Source organism: Mobula birostris, chromosome 9 (genome assembly GCF_030028105.1).
Source record: "Mobula birostris isolate sMobBir1 chromosome 9, sMobBir1.hap1, whole genome shotgun sequence".
Taxonomy (NCBI): domain Eukaryota; kingdom Metazoa; phylum Chordata; class Chondrichthyes; order Myliobatiformes; family Myliobatidae; genus Mobula; species Mobula birostris.
Window position 1 is genome coordinate 44726715 of NC_092378.1, and position 16039 is coordinate 44742753.

The following is a 16039-nucleotide window of genomic DNA, read 5'->3' on the forward strand; positions in this document are numbered from 1 at the left end:
TCCCCCTTCTCTCCAAAGAGTAAAGCCCTAGCTCCCTTAATCTCTGATCATAATGCATACTTTCTAAACCAGGCAGCATCCTGGTAAATCTCCTCTGTACCCTTTCCAATACTTCCACATCCTTCCTATAGTGAGGTGACCAGAACTGGACACAATACTCCAAGTGTGGCCTGACCAGAGTTTTATAGAGCTGCATCATTACATCGCGACTCTTAAACTCCATCCCTCGACTTATGAAAGCTAACACCCCATAAGCTTTCTTAACTACCCTATCCACCTGTGAGGCAACTTTCAGGGATCTGTGGACATGTACCCCGAGATCCCTCTGCTCCTCCACACTACCAAGTATCCTGCCATTTACTTTGTACTCTGCCTTGGAGTTTGTCCTTCCAAAGTGTACCACCTCACACTTCTCAGGGTTGAACTCCATCTGCCACTTCTCAGCCCACTTCTGCATCCTATCAATGTCTCTTTGCAATCTTTGACAATCCTCTACACTATCTACAACACCACCAACCTTTGTGTCGTCTGCAAACTTGCCAACCCACCCTTCTACCCCAACATCCAGGTCGTTAATAAAAATCACGAAAAGTAGAGGTCCAAGAACAGATCCTTGTGGGACGTCACTAGTCACAATCCTCCAATCTGAATGTACTCCCTCCACCACCACCCTCTGTCTTCTGCAGGCAAGCCAATTCTGAATCCACCTGGCCAAGCTTCCCTGGATCCCATGCCTTCTGACTTTCTGAATAAGCCTACTGTGTGGAACCTTGTCAAATGCCTTACTAAAATCCATATAGATCACATCCACTGCACTACCCTCATCTATATGCCTGGTCACCTCCTCAAAGAACTCTATCAGGCTTGTTAGACACGATCTGCCCTTCACAAAGCCATGCTGACTGTCCCTGATCAGACCATGATTCTCTAAATGCCTATAGATCCTATCTCTAAGAATCTTTTCCAACAGCTTTCCCACCACAGACGTAAGGCTCACTGGTCTATAATTACCCGGACTATCCCTACTACCTTTTTTGAACAAGGGAACAACATTCGCCTCCCTTCAATCCTCCGGTACCATTCCCGTGGACAACGAGGACATAAAGATCCTAGCCAGAGGCTCAGCATTCTCTTCTCTCGCCTCGTGGAGCAGCCTGGGGAATATTCTGTCAGGCCCCGGGGACTTCTCTGTCCTAATATATTTTAACAACTCCAACACCTCCTCTCCCTTAATATCAGCATGCTCCAGAACATCAACCTCAGTCATATTGTCCTCACCATCATCAAGTTCCCTCTCATTGGTGAATACCGAAGAGAAGTATTCATTGAGGACCTCGCTCACTTCCACAGCCTCCAGGCACATCTTCCCACCTTTACCTCTAATCGGTCCTACCTTCATTCCTGTCATCCTTTTTTTCTTCACATAATTGAAGAATGCCTTGGGGTTTTCCTTTACCCTACTCACCAAGGCCTTCTCATGCCCCTTTCTTGCTCTTCTCAAGCCCCTTCTTAAGCTCCTTTCTTGCTTCCCTATATTCCTCAATAGACCCATCTGATCCTTGCTTCCTAAACCTCATGTATGCTGCTTTCTTCCTCCTGACTAGATGTTCCACCTCACTTGTCACCCATGGTTCCTTCATCCTACCATTCTTTATCTTCCTCACCGGGACAAATTTATCCCTTACATCCCGCAAGAGATCTCTAAACATTGACCACATGTCCATAGTACATTTCCCTGCAAAAACATCATCCCAATTCACACCCGCAAGTTCTAGCCTTATAGCCTCATAATTTGCCTTTCCCCAATTAAAAATTTTAGCAATTTGTCAGAAGCCATCCAACTTCAAAATGGATGGTTACCCCTATGAAACAAGTCATCCAAATGTACACCAGATGCAGCACTTCATTTCCAACAGGACTTCTTTAGGATTTAAATTGTGGATTTCAAAACCAAATATCAACTCTGGAAGAGAGGAGAGAGTCTTTTTAGGGAAAATAATATGAACTAGTTAATCAATTGCTGCTTAGTCATAATGTTTTCTTGACAATTATCACAACTTCTGATAGTAACCAAACTTCCTATGTTTAATATATGGATCAGATCATAATGGCACATGCAATATACACGATCTGGCTGTAAACAATTTATACAGTATCAGTCCAATAATCTACTATCTAAGGATTAGAATATCCCAGTGGTTTGGGATCTGGATCACAAAAGTGAGTTTACCATGCTTCCCTCTCCCGGACTAGAGGCTGGGTTCCACACTCCCTTTAAACTCACTAGGCCCTTGATGCTGTGCTCACTTTAAACAAAATGCCGGAGGAACTCAGCAGGCGAGGTAGCATCTATGGAAGAGAGTAAACAGTAGACATTTCGGGCCAAGACCCTTCATCAGGACTGGGCAAAAGCAAGAAGACCAAGTTAGAAGGTGGGCGGAGGGGTGGAGGGGAGGAAGAAGAACAAGATATATTGGTGATTAGGTGAAAGCAGGAGAGGGGGAGGGTTGAAGTAAAGAGCTGGGAAATCAATTGGTGAAAGGGCTGACAAAGGGCAGAAGACCATGGAAGAAAGAGAAGAGGGAGGTGATGGGCAGGTAAAAAGGTAAGGTGGGAGAGGGAAATGGTGAGGGGAGGCAATTACCGGAAGTTTGCAAAATCGATGTTCATGCCATCAGGTTGGAGGCTACCCAAAGGGAAAATAAGCTGTTGCTTCTCCAAACTGAGGGTGGCCTCATCGCAGCAGTAGAGGAGGCCATGGACTGACAAGTCAGAATGGGAAGTAGAATTGAGGGTGACCACTGGGACAGCCTGCTTTTTCTGGTGGATGGAGCTTAGGTGCTTGGTGAAGTGGTCTCCCAATCTATGTTGGGTCTCACTGATATACAGGAGGCCACGTCGGGAGCACCGGATCCAGTATATGACCCCAGCAGATTCACAGGTGAAGCTTCGCCTCACCTGGAAGTACAGTTTGGGGCTCTGAATGGTAGTGAGGGAGGAGGTGTAGGGGTAGGGTGGTACTTCTTCTACTTGCAAGGGTAAGCACCAGGAGGAAGATAAGTGGGGAGGGATGAATGGACAAGAGAGCTGTGTAGGGAGAGATCCCTCCAAAAAGCGGAAAGTGGAGAGGAGGTAAAAATGCGCTTGGTGGGATTCTGTTGGAGATGGCGAAAGTTACAGAGAACTATGTGCTGGACATGGAGGCTGGTGGGGTGGTAGATGAGGACAAGAAAAACCCTATCCCTGGTGTGGTGGTAGGAGGACGGGCTGAGGCAGACATGCGCGAAATGGAAGAGATGAGGGTGAGGCCAGTGTTGATGGTGGAGAAAGGAAAGCCCCTTTCTTTGAAGAAGGACATCTCATTAGTTCTGGAATGAACAGTCTCATACTGAGGGTGGATTTGGTGGAAAATTCATCCTGGGCCCCAAACAGTCCTTGCAGGTGAGGCAACACTTCACCATGAGTCTGTTGGGGGTCATCTACTGTATCCGGTGCTGCCGGTATGGCCTCCTGTATATTGGTGAGACCTGACATAGCTTGGGAGACTGCTTCGCTGAGCACCTACAGTCTGCCAGAAAAATCGGGATCTTTCGGTGACTACTCATTTCAATTCCACTTCCCATTCCCATTCCGACATGTCAGTCCATGGCCTCTTCTACTGCTGCGATGAGGCTACACTCGAGTTGGAGGAGCAACACCTTGTATTTTGTCTGGGCAGCCTCCAACCTGATGACATGAGCATCAATTTTTCAAACTTCTGGTAATTGCCCACCCCCCCTTCATCATTCCCCATTCTCATCTCCCTCTCTCACCTTATCTTCTTACCTGCCCATTACCTCCCTCTGATGCTCCTCCCCCTTTGTAAGGGAGTTGGAGGGATAGAAGGATAGAGGTGGAGAGAAGGAGAGGTAGAAAGGGGGGGGAGAGAGAGAGATATAGAGGGATAGATAGAGAGAGAGAGATTGAGAGAGATAGAGATAGAGAGAGAGAGAGAACACAAACAAACAAACATTTGCCAGCCACAGACCAGGGACATAATTTACTTGAGCTCACCTGTAGGAAATAGTAGGTCATTGATCAGTTATGTCAAGATAGCACTGAGCTTCCATGTCTGTCAAGCTCATGGCTTGGTTGTTTAATAGGTTTGTAGGAATGGTTTTGGGGACATGCAGGAAATTAGGGGAGAGGTATGGTTTGGGGCCAGGGATGAGGGGAACTAGAGGCCAGTGGCCGTAAATGAAGAGTCACTGGCAGGAGACTGGAGACTGAGTCCAGGCTGAAGCACTCACCAGCAGAGGACCAGTGATGCCTTGGATGGATGCTGGGTTGGTAGGTGCTGAGATAAAGACCAGTGACCTCTGGGGTCAGTGACTGAGGTGGCCAGGCCCTGTGGACAAGGGCAGGTGATCCTAAGGTCTGCAAGTGCTGGGGTCAGAAGTTGAAGCCAGGAGTTCAAAGCCCTGTGATTGGTATGCCCTGGGGTTAATACCAAAGGTCGAAGCCTAGAAGTTCAGCAATGAAGTCAGCGAGTCCAGAAGTTGAGGCCCGATGGCCAAAGACCCTCTGTTGGCCTGTATGGAAATCGAAGGCCCAATGTCTACCAGTTTGTAAGTCTGGGCCAGGGACAACTCCACAGGTCAGCGAGTCCTTGGGTTGAAGGCCTGTATGAGTCCGGAGTTCGAGGCTTGAGGTTCAAAGCTTCATGATTGGTGAGTCCTGGGATCAAACTTGAAAACAAGGCTCGATGGTCGAGGCCCCTGGATCAACATGTTTGGAAGTTGGAAGCATGATGTCTGTGAGTCTGAGAGTCTGGGCCAGGGACTGGAGGTTGGAGGCCCAGAGGTGGCCTGTCCTGGGTTTGGAACCTGTCTGTGTGTGTTGAGTGGGTGGGTGGGCGGAAAGGGGCTTGCTTTACTGTTATTGTAGTGTGCTACTATTGTGGCTTGTGTGTTCTACTGACCACTGTGGGCATGCTATATTAACACTGGAATACGTGGCTACACTTGCAGGCTGCCCCCTGGACCTCCTTAGATTGTGTCAGTTGTTAACACAAACAATGCATTTCACTGTAGGCCTCCACGTGTATATGATAAATAAATAAACAAATCTGAAACCTGTCAACAGATGCTAAATGAGATCTGAACATATCTCCAATTCTTTTTTTGCAGAAACTATAACCCAGATTGTCTGAGGCCAGTGGTGGACCTCACAGCCTGGTCCTTTAGGCCACTCATATTAATGCCATTGTTTCTCATTCTTCGCTTGCTCTATTCTCACTGCTGTCATCGGGAAGGTGGCACAGAAGGTTCAGGACTCCCACCACCAGGTTCAAAAACATTTATTACCCCTCAACAATCAGGCTCTTGCACCAAAGGAGATAACCTCACTTGCCCCATCACTGAACTGTTCCCACAACCTACGGAATTACTTTCAAAGACTCTTCATTTCATGTTCTTGATATTTATTGCTTATTTATTAACTATTATTATTATTTATTTATTTTTGTATTTGCACAGTTTGTTGTCTTTTGGACATTGGTTGAACACCTGCTTGGAGCAGTCTTTCATTGATTCTGTTATGGTTATTATTCTATTATGGATTTATTGAGTATGCCCACAAGAAAATGAATTTCAAGGAAATATATGGTGATACTTTGAGAATAAATTTACTTCGAACTTTGAACTTATTTTTTTCTGCTTTACTCCAGTATCCAGTATGAGGAACATTCCTCCAGATACTTCCCTCCTACCCCAGTAAGCAAACAGTACATCCAAGGGAATAATAGAGCTCAGGAATTCTGCAGTACCTGCTTGAAGGAAAGTTGTCACGGAAACCTGGATGTGGACTTCACATTGATAGACTGTTCACACTGTGAAGAAACATGACAAAGACGGGCAGTCTATTAGGACGCCACATTCTGAGTGGGCAGCCTAGCACTATTCATCCAGCTGATGAGGTTGCACCCAGTGGACAGTGAGGATTACGATGCTGTGTTTGGCGTCAGGCAGAACGGCAGTCAGAGGAGAGGTCATACATGTTAATCACCATATCATTTTGCCCTAACTAACTCTCTTTGGAAGCTTTGTACAATTAAGTTAGGGGGTTGACAGCTGAATTGTTTAAATGATTTGGAAGTAGATGAGTCTAAAACAAGGGTTCCCAATTTGGGGTCCGCAGACCACTCAGTTAACCGAAGGGGTCCATGGCAGAAAAAAGGGTGTGAGCCCCTGGTCTAAGGTGATACGTAATTCAGGAAAAACTAATAACTAGGCATCTGAATGTTCAGAAATCCTGGCAGTTAGGGCATTTGGTTCATGTAGTATCCGGAAACATCTGAACCATATAATCAGGGCGTGTGGATGGAGTTGTGGACCTGCAGTGTGGCCAGGGTTGGGATCCAGATTCTGAAACGGGTGTGTGGCTGTAGCCAGGGTTGGAGTTGCGCAAACTAAGACCGTAAGATATAGGAGCAGAATTAGGCCATTTGGCCGATCATGACTGCTCTGTCATTACTTTCCCTCTTAACCCCATTCTCCTGCCTTCTCCCTATAACCTTTGACACCCTTACTAATCAAGAACCCATCAAGCTCTGTTTTACACATACCTAATGACTTAGCTTTCACAATTATCTGTGGCAATGACTTCCACAGATTCACCACATCTTGGCTATTATTCACCACCTCATCTCTGTTCTAAAGAACCACCCTTCTATTCTGAGGCCCTGCCCTCTGGTACTAGACTCCCCCACTATAGGAAACATCCTCTCCACACTCACTCTACCTAGGCCTTTCAATATTCAGTAGTTTTCAGTGAGATTTCCCTTCATTCTTCTAAACTACAGCGAATACAGGCCCAGAGCTATCAAAGGCTGGAGTGATTGTCCTCATTAAATGTGGTGAGTGTGTGGAATGGGCAGCCGGCAACGGTGGTGGAGGCGGATACGATAGGGTCTTTTAAGAGACTCCTGGATAGGTACATGGAGCTTAGAAAAATAGAGGGCTATGGGTAAGCCTAGTAATTTCTAAGGTAGGAACATGTTCGGCACAACTTTGTGGGCCGAAGGGCCTGTATTGTGCTGTAGGTTTTCTATGTTTCTAACTCGCCTGATATATTAACCCTTTTAATCCCAGGATCATTCTCATAAACATCTTCTGGATCCTCTCCAACATCAGCATGTCCTTTCTTAGACAAGGGGCCTGAAACTGCTCACAATACTCAATATGCAGTCTGACCATATAAAGCCACATATACTAGGGTCAGGAAATGGATAGGTTCGGGCTAGAACCTGGGTCCTGAGTACCCAAATAATTCCAATTCACTGTAAAAAACATCATGTTCACTGGAAAATGTATATTACTGTGTAACATGTGCAAAAAAACACAAAAAAGTGTTTGGATATTGTTAATTAACATCCATTAGTCATGAAAATGCAGGTGCCTAGCACTACCAAAATCTCAAGGGTGCAGTCAGTGTTGTATTGTGGAGTTAAAGCATTGTAAGTATTTGTAGAAGGTGCTCACGCTGCTGCAATTAAAAGTATTTACCTAGTTGTCTACCTTGTGTTAAATTGCTGACTTAAACTCCCTTTAAGGACAAAATGGTTGGAAAATCTCTGTTCCTATAGGTGCTGCCGATGGTTTGCTTGTGAAATGTGTGCAGCTAAAAATAACAGACACAGCAGACTGTGGACCACTCGCATTTGGTTGAGGTCTGCTTCCTGTACGCCTCTACATCTACAACATTTATGTATTAACGGTCTTGTGCTCAGATGAAGGTCTACTATTTATGGAGGGTTGATAGGATGTATGCTTTTGCTTTAGAACACATCCGAGAATCACTCTTAAAATTGTTTGACAATATTAAGTGCTGTTGGAAACACGGCCATATAGTGTTGCTGCTGAGTGTCTTTTCTGTCACCATGACAACACATTTTACAAACAAAACTGTCATGGTTTCACACTGTAAACCCACAAGGGAGACATCTAGGTTAAAATCAAGAGATCAATAAATCAGAAAACTTAGCCACATAATTCACAAAAAAAATTAGCTAGTGTTTACAGTCTATATAAACTTTAATTGAGAATAGTAGTTACACATCAGTACCAGTGATTAGTTGATACCAGAATTGGTATGATAAAACAGCAGAGAGCTAATGTTTATTTAATTTACAATACCTGTATGAATTAATGATCCCATAAAACCATACATCAGTTGGTAAAAAAATGGCAGTCTGTGCTCCCAGTTATAAGTATCAGAGCACTCTCAGTTCAATAAAAGAGGGTGTAAAAAGAACAGTTTTTTGCATTTTACCGTAATCCCATGCACAATGTTACAGACCACTTCCCATCTGAATATAATTTATTTCAACAGTTAAAGCCATTTGAAAATCAAAACACTGCAGCTACTAGAAACATTAAGTAATGACAGAAAATGCCAAAACACTCAGCTGGTTAGGCAGCATCTGTGGAATTTATACATTTTGGGAGTATTATCAGGACAATTTGAGTATTGTGAATGCATCTGGCCAAGAAGTCTCAACTGAACAAAAATGTAATGTTGACATGAACTTTTGCAGCGAAACGCACCCTTGCTTGTAACTATTTCCTTATCCGATCATTTAGCAAAGTACGGCCACACTGCAAATTTCCATTTAATTTCATTATGCACTGGTTTAGCAGAGTAGTAAGCTGTGGGAAGACAGTGGACAAACACAGAGTTCTTTTGTTTGCAAGAAGTCCTCTAAATTCATAGACAGAGGTATTTTGGATGAATGCATCACGTTGGTACCCCACCACATAACTGAGACAATTTGACATTGTAGATCCAATCGACTTAATAAACAAAATGATATGGAATTGGGTTGGGGGATATCAAGCCTATTATTCATGTAGTTAAAAACGAGGCACAATCCTTTAACAGCTGATTATCAAAAACAACCAGTAAATCAACAGGGAAAAATATAACTTTTAAGAAACCCTTCTGATTTATTTATGTGTTCAGAAATCAGTTGTAACAAGTGAATTCAATCAAGAAACACTCAATGAACAAATAAACCTTCAGAAAATAAATCTAGTAACTGAAATTAGAATAACTCATTTAGTTTACAGTTTATTAAAAATGACAGTGCAAAAAATCCAGTTACTAAAACTATTGAAATTACATATAACATACCTTAATGCCTAGTTCTGCATTACTGACAAAGCTTGAGAGCATGAAATCTATGAGAAGAATCTACCTCTATCTAGCAAGATTGTGCTAAGTTTCATTCAAAAGCTATTACTGTTATAAAGCATGAGATTGCACTAATATTTTAACCCGCTGATTCAACACCATTTGCATTATCTGCAAAATCACACATTCAATCTTAATTGACAAGTGAATCATAAATGGACTTCAAATTCCTCACACAGCACCAACATGTAACACTGAATTTTTTTTTTATAGACAAAAGCGTTAGCTATATTCAGGCGTCTTGGCAGCTGCTGCAGCACTTTCTACACCAATTGGAGGTTGTGCTTGACTTTAGGTGTTTGATGTGACCACTGTGTTTACAGGCAGTAGCATTTAAAATGCACGCGTGCTGCAAAATTTAGTTATGAGCATGCTGGCATTGAAACCCTGTGGTATAATCTGTGTTTCTCATTGCAAGTCCGTTTGTTCCAAAACTAACATCAAGACATTGGACAATCCTGCACACTTTTGGAATTATTTGCAATCCCCTCTGCTGCTCCAATCAAATGAATCCACCTTCATGCAATGTTACTCTTCCAAGATTATTTTCTGCTTACGAAGATTAAAAGGCATTTCATTCATCAATTAATTTGGCACCTTACGATGCACTGTGACATCATAAACAGGTGTGCGAAGTGTCCATTGATGGATTCGACGCTGAAGGTTTCACTAAATCTTCTCATCTTATCTGGATACCAATTTCATCAGAAGATAGGAACAGGGATAGGCCACTCAGCCCTTCATGCTGTTCTGCTATTTGTCAAGATTATGGCTGATCTTCTATCTTACCAGAATCACAAGAATATCCTTAATGCTCACAAATCCATTGGTTTCTGTTCTGAATCAACACAATAACTGGGCTTCTACAGTTCTCCAGGGTAAAGAGATTCAATGTTCACCACCCCCTGAGTAAAGAAATTTTTCTTCAACTCCAGACTCATGAGACTCCTTCAAGGAAATATCCTCCATGCCTCTGGAAACAACTCTGCACGAGAGATGCTGGGATATCTAAACATCAAGAAACTGCTGATTTGTAATGACTCACATAAAGCATGGACTTACCAACTTTTTTACATTGCAGGCGGTGATTTTTCCTTTACCCTTAGAGGTAAGGCTGAAGCTTGATTAATGGGATTGATTAACCTAACTCCCTTCAGTAAACAGATCAAGGCAACTGGTAAATAAAAATAAGGCAGGTTGAGGAGATTTTTGTTTTTAGGTCAGTGAGTTGTTATGCTGCAAAATAAGCTTCCTGAAATGGAGGTAGAAGCAAATTCAGTCACAAGGAATATGATATATAACTGAATAGAATCAATTTGCAATGTTATGAGGAAAGAGTAGGGACAGAATGATGAGATATTAATTTTCAAAGAGCTAGCACAGGTATGATAGGCCTTAAGGCTGTTTTTTTAAATGGATGTCTCAGGCTACCGCATCTGTTCATTGAACCAGAATGTGTGCAGAGATCTTACAATTGCTTATTGCTGGATGGAAGTGCTTCATAATGTGACTTAAGGTGAAATCCAATGGTGAGAACAAGGCGATTCTTTTCGAGTCTTGCAGTAATTCCTCAGGAGCAGTCTGAGAAATGGACATTGTCACAACATGAGAAGGATGCCAAGTTCTTCAAAAAGAAAAAGTACAAACTGTGATTGAAGAGGAGCAACCTTAAATGATTGAAGGCAAGATCAAGTAAACAGACTGAGTAACAAGTAAAGGAAGGTTTAACTGGTTAAATTGGAGAAACTCAAGAGCCACCACAACATAAAACATTAAGATATTCAAGTAGAAAAACTAACCTTTGTGGAACCTATCCCCAAAATCCTACAAGTTTCTACAGTGCCGTAAGATTTTTGGTCCAAAGTCTGGAATGTATTAAAGTTCTACAAGAATCCTCAAGATTGAGAAGACCCTCGTTGCTTGCCAGTTTGTCTCTCAAAGCTGTGTCAAAGTGCTTCCTGTAATATCAGTTGCTTCTGAGTGTTTTTTTTTAAGTCAGGGAAGAATGGCAAGAGTTCATGAGCAGTAAACTCTCACAAACAGTAAAGGGACAACGTCTGTCTCACTTATCAGTGGTCAAAGAAGAGGGCAGCTGGGATAGTCCAATAAAACAAGTCAGAATTCAAGTTCTTTAAAAGGGAACTGTCTCATGAAAATCCATCATTTGAAGATTCGGTGTAGCCAAGACCCATAATCAAAAATAGGCAGGTGGAGACTTAAGGGACACAATAGGCAATTAACCAATTAGTGTAAATCAAATGAATGACAGATGCTGTAAACCCGAAGTAACAGAAACAGGAAATGCTGGAACATTCATCACGTCAGGCAGCACCTGCAGGGAGAGAAACAGGATTAACGTTTCCTGTCAGAGACCCTGGTTTCTCTTTCCTCGCATTCTGCCAGACCTACTAAGTGTAATCAACCAGTTAATCTAGTGTTGGTCAAAGAAGGTAAAGACAGATTGCTTAAACAGTGTGGAAGTTCATCTGATTTTCAAAGAGCAGCTTAATAAGAATATAAATTTACATTTTAAGATTTATATTGGAATGTTACTTTCACAGTATAAATCTATACACAAATTGATTATAAATGAATTTATTCTATTTTCTGATCACAGGGTCTGACTTTGTGTAAGCAGTCATCTTATTAAGGATCAAGTCTGTAAGATATCTCAATGTCAGCATGCATATCACAGCAACTAAAAGGTGCAGCTGATTTCAAACACCCAGAGTGTACACTTCTCGAAGGAAAATGTGGCCTGATAACCATAAACTTGCGATCCATTGTATTTGTTATGACTGTTTCTCTGAATAGAAGGCTTTCGTTCATGGGAGATTGGCTGCGGTCAACTCTAAGGAATGGTGCTGCATACAGACACAGTATATGACAAGATTAACCTTCCATTCACTTTTTAAAACAACCAATGCATTCATTGTCTAACTTAATCAACCGTTTTTTGTTAAATGTTAAAGCACCTATGTGTGGTGATTTCAATTCTTTTTCTCAAACTCTAAGCTATGGTATTTGTCACTGGTAACTTGCACCATTAGATCAAATCATGCAACTGCCATAGATCAGTGTAAGTGTTTATATAAGGCATATTGGAACAAGTCAAAAGAATTCCTTTGATTCACTTCCAATGTTATGTTTACTTGGTATATAATGGGGGTGGAAGGGCAAGGTGGGTGGTGGATGGGATAAAGTTCCTTGATGCCTTCTGTCCTCTAGAAGTATACAATAAGTCTTTCAAATTCATACTGTATTTGGCTTTTGATGGTACCAGAGATGTCTGCAGCGAGCAAAGATCTTTATAGGCTTGAGACGATTCAGTCACCTCACGGAGCACTCTTTACCGATGTAAAGAGGAGATAATGTTGGCTACAATCACAGCTCTAGGCAATTGATGGCACCAAGCATCAGGCCAAAACTAAGCAAGATGTAGGAGATCTGCACAGTGACTCCTGGATCTGAGGGTTAAAGAAGAAGGGGAAAAAAAATACCGTAACCAGTTGAATATTTCAAGGAAAAAAAATCATTCTCACATTTCAAATTTAATACAGGTCAGATTTGAACAACTATTCTATAGTTTAAAGCACTTTATGTCAATCATGTCACATCACCGCACACAATCTGATGCAAACTACCTCTCCAGCAGCAGAAGAGATCTGGGCTTGGCTGCCTGCAACTCTTTAAATGACCTGTGCGTGAACTAACCCAGTCTTGGAACTGAAAAGCAGTGAGATAACATCAAAGTGAAAAGAATCTTGGAAACACTATCTTTGAATGCTGTCTTCATATCAGAGAAAAGAATATAAAGGCAATGGAGGAAGTGCAGGAAAGGATTACATTGGACACCAGTACAATATGTTATTAATAGAGCAATACTGTGAGTAACCTAACGGAGCAGTAAAATCATAAATAAAATCTAGTGAGGAAATTAGGAGGAACAACATTGCCCAAAGTGTAAATAGAACATGGAGTCAACACCACATGGAGTATTTGAGGTAAATAATATGAGACATTTAAGCAGAAATGATATAAATGTGAAAGAAAAATAAACAGAAAGTTATACAGCTAACAAGAACGGAGGGACAAAGAGCTTGAACATTGAAATTTATCAGCTTGTTTCTGGATTGTAATTGCCATGCATTCTGTTATCAAGTAGACTTTGCATCCTTAAAAGCACATAAGTGACAACAGCAGAGAATATAATGACCTGAATTACCTGGAGAATGCAGCCAGGTGAAGTGAGGAGCTTCAGGGGTCTTATACAGATGGAGAAGTCCAAAACTCCCTGATAGTTGTCTGACTGCTGGATTCCTAATGGACTCTCAGTGGAGACTGAGTGCTGTGATACCCCACCACTTACTGTGGGGGGGGGGGGGTCCTCTTTATCAGCTTAAATTTGGTGTTGGACCAATATCCCTGTATACATGAAAATTGGCTGATGAAGTCTCAAATCTAAATTACTGTTAATGTACAGTGGCACACAAAAGTTTGGGCACCCCAGTCAAAAGTTCTGTTACTGTGAATAGCTAAGCGAGTAAAAGATGAATTGATTTTCAAAAGGCATGAAGTTAAAGATGACACGTTTCTTTAATATTTTAAGCAAGAAAACTTTTTATTTCCATCTTTTACAGTTTCAAAATAACAAGAAAGGAAAAGGGCCCGAAGCAAATGTTTGGGCACCCTGCATGGCAGTAGTTAGTAACATCCCCCTTGGCAAGTATCACAGCTTGTAAACGCTTTTTGTAGCCAGCTAAGAGTCTTTCAATCCTTGTTTGGGGGATTTTCGCCCACTCTTCCTTGCAAAAGTCTTCTAGTTCTGTGAGATTCTTGGGCCGTCTTGCATGCACTGCTCTTTTGAGGTCTATCCACAGACTCTCGATGATGTTTAGGTCGGGGGACTGAGGGCCATGGCAAAACCTTCAGCTTGTGCCTCTTGAGGTAGTCCATTGTGGATTTTGAGGTGTGTTTAGGATCATTATCCTGTTGTAGAATGGCCAAAAAGTTCTATTCAAAAGGCTCAAAGGAACATCGAAACAAGCCTGATGCATTTTGGAAACAAGTCCCGTGGACTGATGAAGTTAAAATATAACTTTTTGGCTGCAATGAGCAAAGGTATGTTTGGAGATAAAAGGGTGTAGAATTTCATGCAAAGAACCCCTCTCCAACTGTTAAGCACGGGGGTGGATCGATCATGCTTTGGGCTTGTGTTGCAGCTGGTGGCATGGGGAACATTTACTGGTAGAGGGAAGAACAAACTCAATTAAATACCAGCAAATTATGGAACCAAACATCATACTGTCTGTAAAAAAGCCAAAGATGAAAAGAGCATGGCTTCTACAACAGGATAATGGGCAAAGAAGTGGCAAATGAAATACAATGTTGGAAAGTGTACGGTTATGCACTTTGGCAGAAGAAATAAACAGGCAGACTATTATTTAAATGGGGAAGGAGTTCAAAGTTCTGAGATGCAACGGGACTTGGGAGTCCTTGTACAGGATACCCTTAAGGTTAACCTCCAGGTTGAGTCGGTAGTGAAGAAGGCGAATGCAATGGTGGCATTCATTTCTACAGGAATAGAGTACAGGAGCAGGGATGTGATGTTGAGGCTCTATAAGGCGCTGGTGAGACCTCACTTGGAGTACTGTGGGCAGTTTTGGTCTCCTTATTTAAGAAAGGATGTGCTGATGTTGGAGAGGGTACAGAGAAGATTCACTAGAATGATTCCGGGAATGAGAGGGTTAACATATGAGGAACGTTTGTCCGCTCTTGGAATTTATTCCTTGGAGTTTAGAAGAATGAGGGGAAACCTCATAGAAAAATTTCAAATGTTGAAAGGCATGGACAGAGTGGATGTGGCAAAGTTGTTTCCCATGATGGGGGAGTCTAGTACGAGAGGGCATGACTTAAGGATTGAAGGGCGCCCACTCAGAACAGAAATGCGAAGAAATTTTTTTAGTCAGAGGGTGGTGAATCTATGGAATTTGTTGCCACGGGCAGCAGTGGAGGCTAAGTCACTGGGTGTATTTAAGGCAGAGATTGATAGGTATCTGTGTAGCCAGGGCATCAAAGGTTATGGTGAGAAGGCGGAGGAGTGGGACTAAATGGGAGAGTGAATCAGCTCATGATAAAATGGCGGAGCAGACTCGATGGGCCGAATGGCCGACTTCTGCTCTTTTGTCTTATGGTCTTATAATGATCCTAAACACACCTCAAAATCTACAATAGACTACCTCAAGAGGTGCAAGCTGAAGGTTTTGCCATGGCCCTCACAGTCCCCTGATCATCGAGAATCCGTGAATAGACCTCAAAAGAGCAGTGCATGCAAGATGGCCCAAGAATCTCACAGAACTAGAAGCCTTTTGCGAGGAAGAATGAGTGAAAATCCCCCAAACAAGAATTGAAAGACTCTTAGCTGGCTACAGAAAGCGTTTACAAGCTGTGATAATTGCCAAAGGGGGTGTTACTAAGTACTGACCATGCAGGGTGCCCAAACTTTTGCTTCGGGCCCTTTTCCTTTTTTGTTATTTTGAAACTGTAAAAGATGGAAATAAAAAAGTTTTCTTGCTTAAAATATTAAAGAAATGTGTCATCTTTAACTTCATGCTTTTTGGAAATCAGCACATCTTTTACTCGCTTAGCTATTCACAGTAACAGAAATTTTGACCAGAGGTATGCCACTGTATATATTTTTTGAATTATTTTACCTAATCATCTTTATTTGATTTCCTGTACTGAAGTGTTATGCTTTATAATAACTTATTGTCAGTCTTTGCATTTATGTATAGTTTATTGTAAATTC

At 42.1% G+C, this 16039-nt stretch overlaps 1 protein-coding gene across 2 annotated transcripts in view; it reads right to left on the reverse strand.

Moving 5' to 3' along the window:
* Positions 1-8066: 8066 nt before the first annotated feature.
* The window catches only part of LOC140202725 (contactin-1-like), a 525313-nt gene continuing 517340 nt past the window's right edge, over positions 8067-16039 (reverse strand). For both annotated transcript variants that reach the window (XM_072267960.1, XM_072267961.1), the window contains exon 23: positions 8067-12698. In XM_072267960.1, coding sequence (XP_072124061.1) covers positions 12616-12698 — 83 coding nt within the window. In that variant the 3' untranslated portion in view covers positions 8067-12615. The remainder of the gene's footprint in view (positions 12699-16039) is intronic.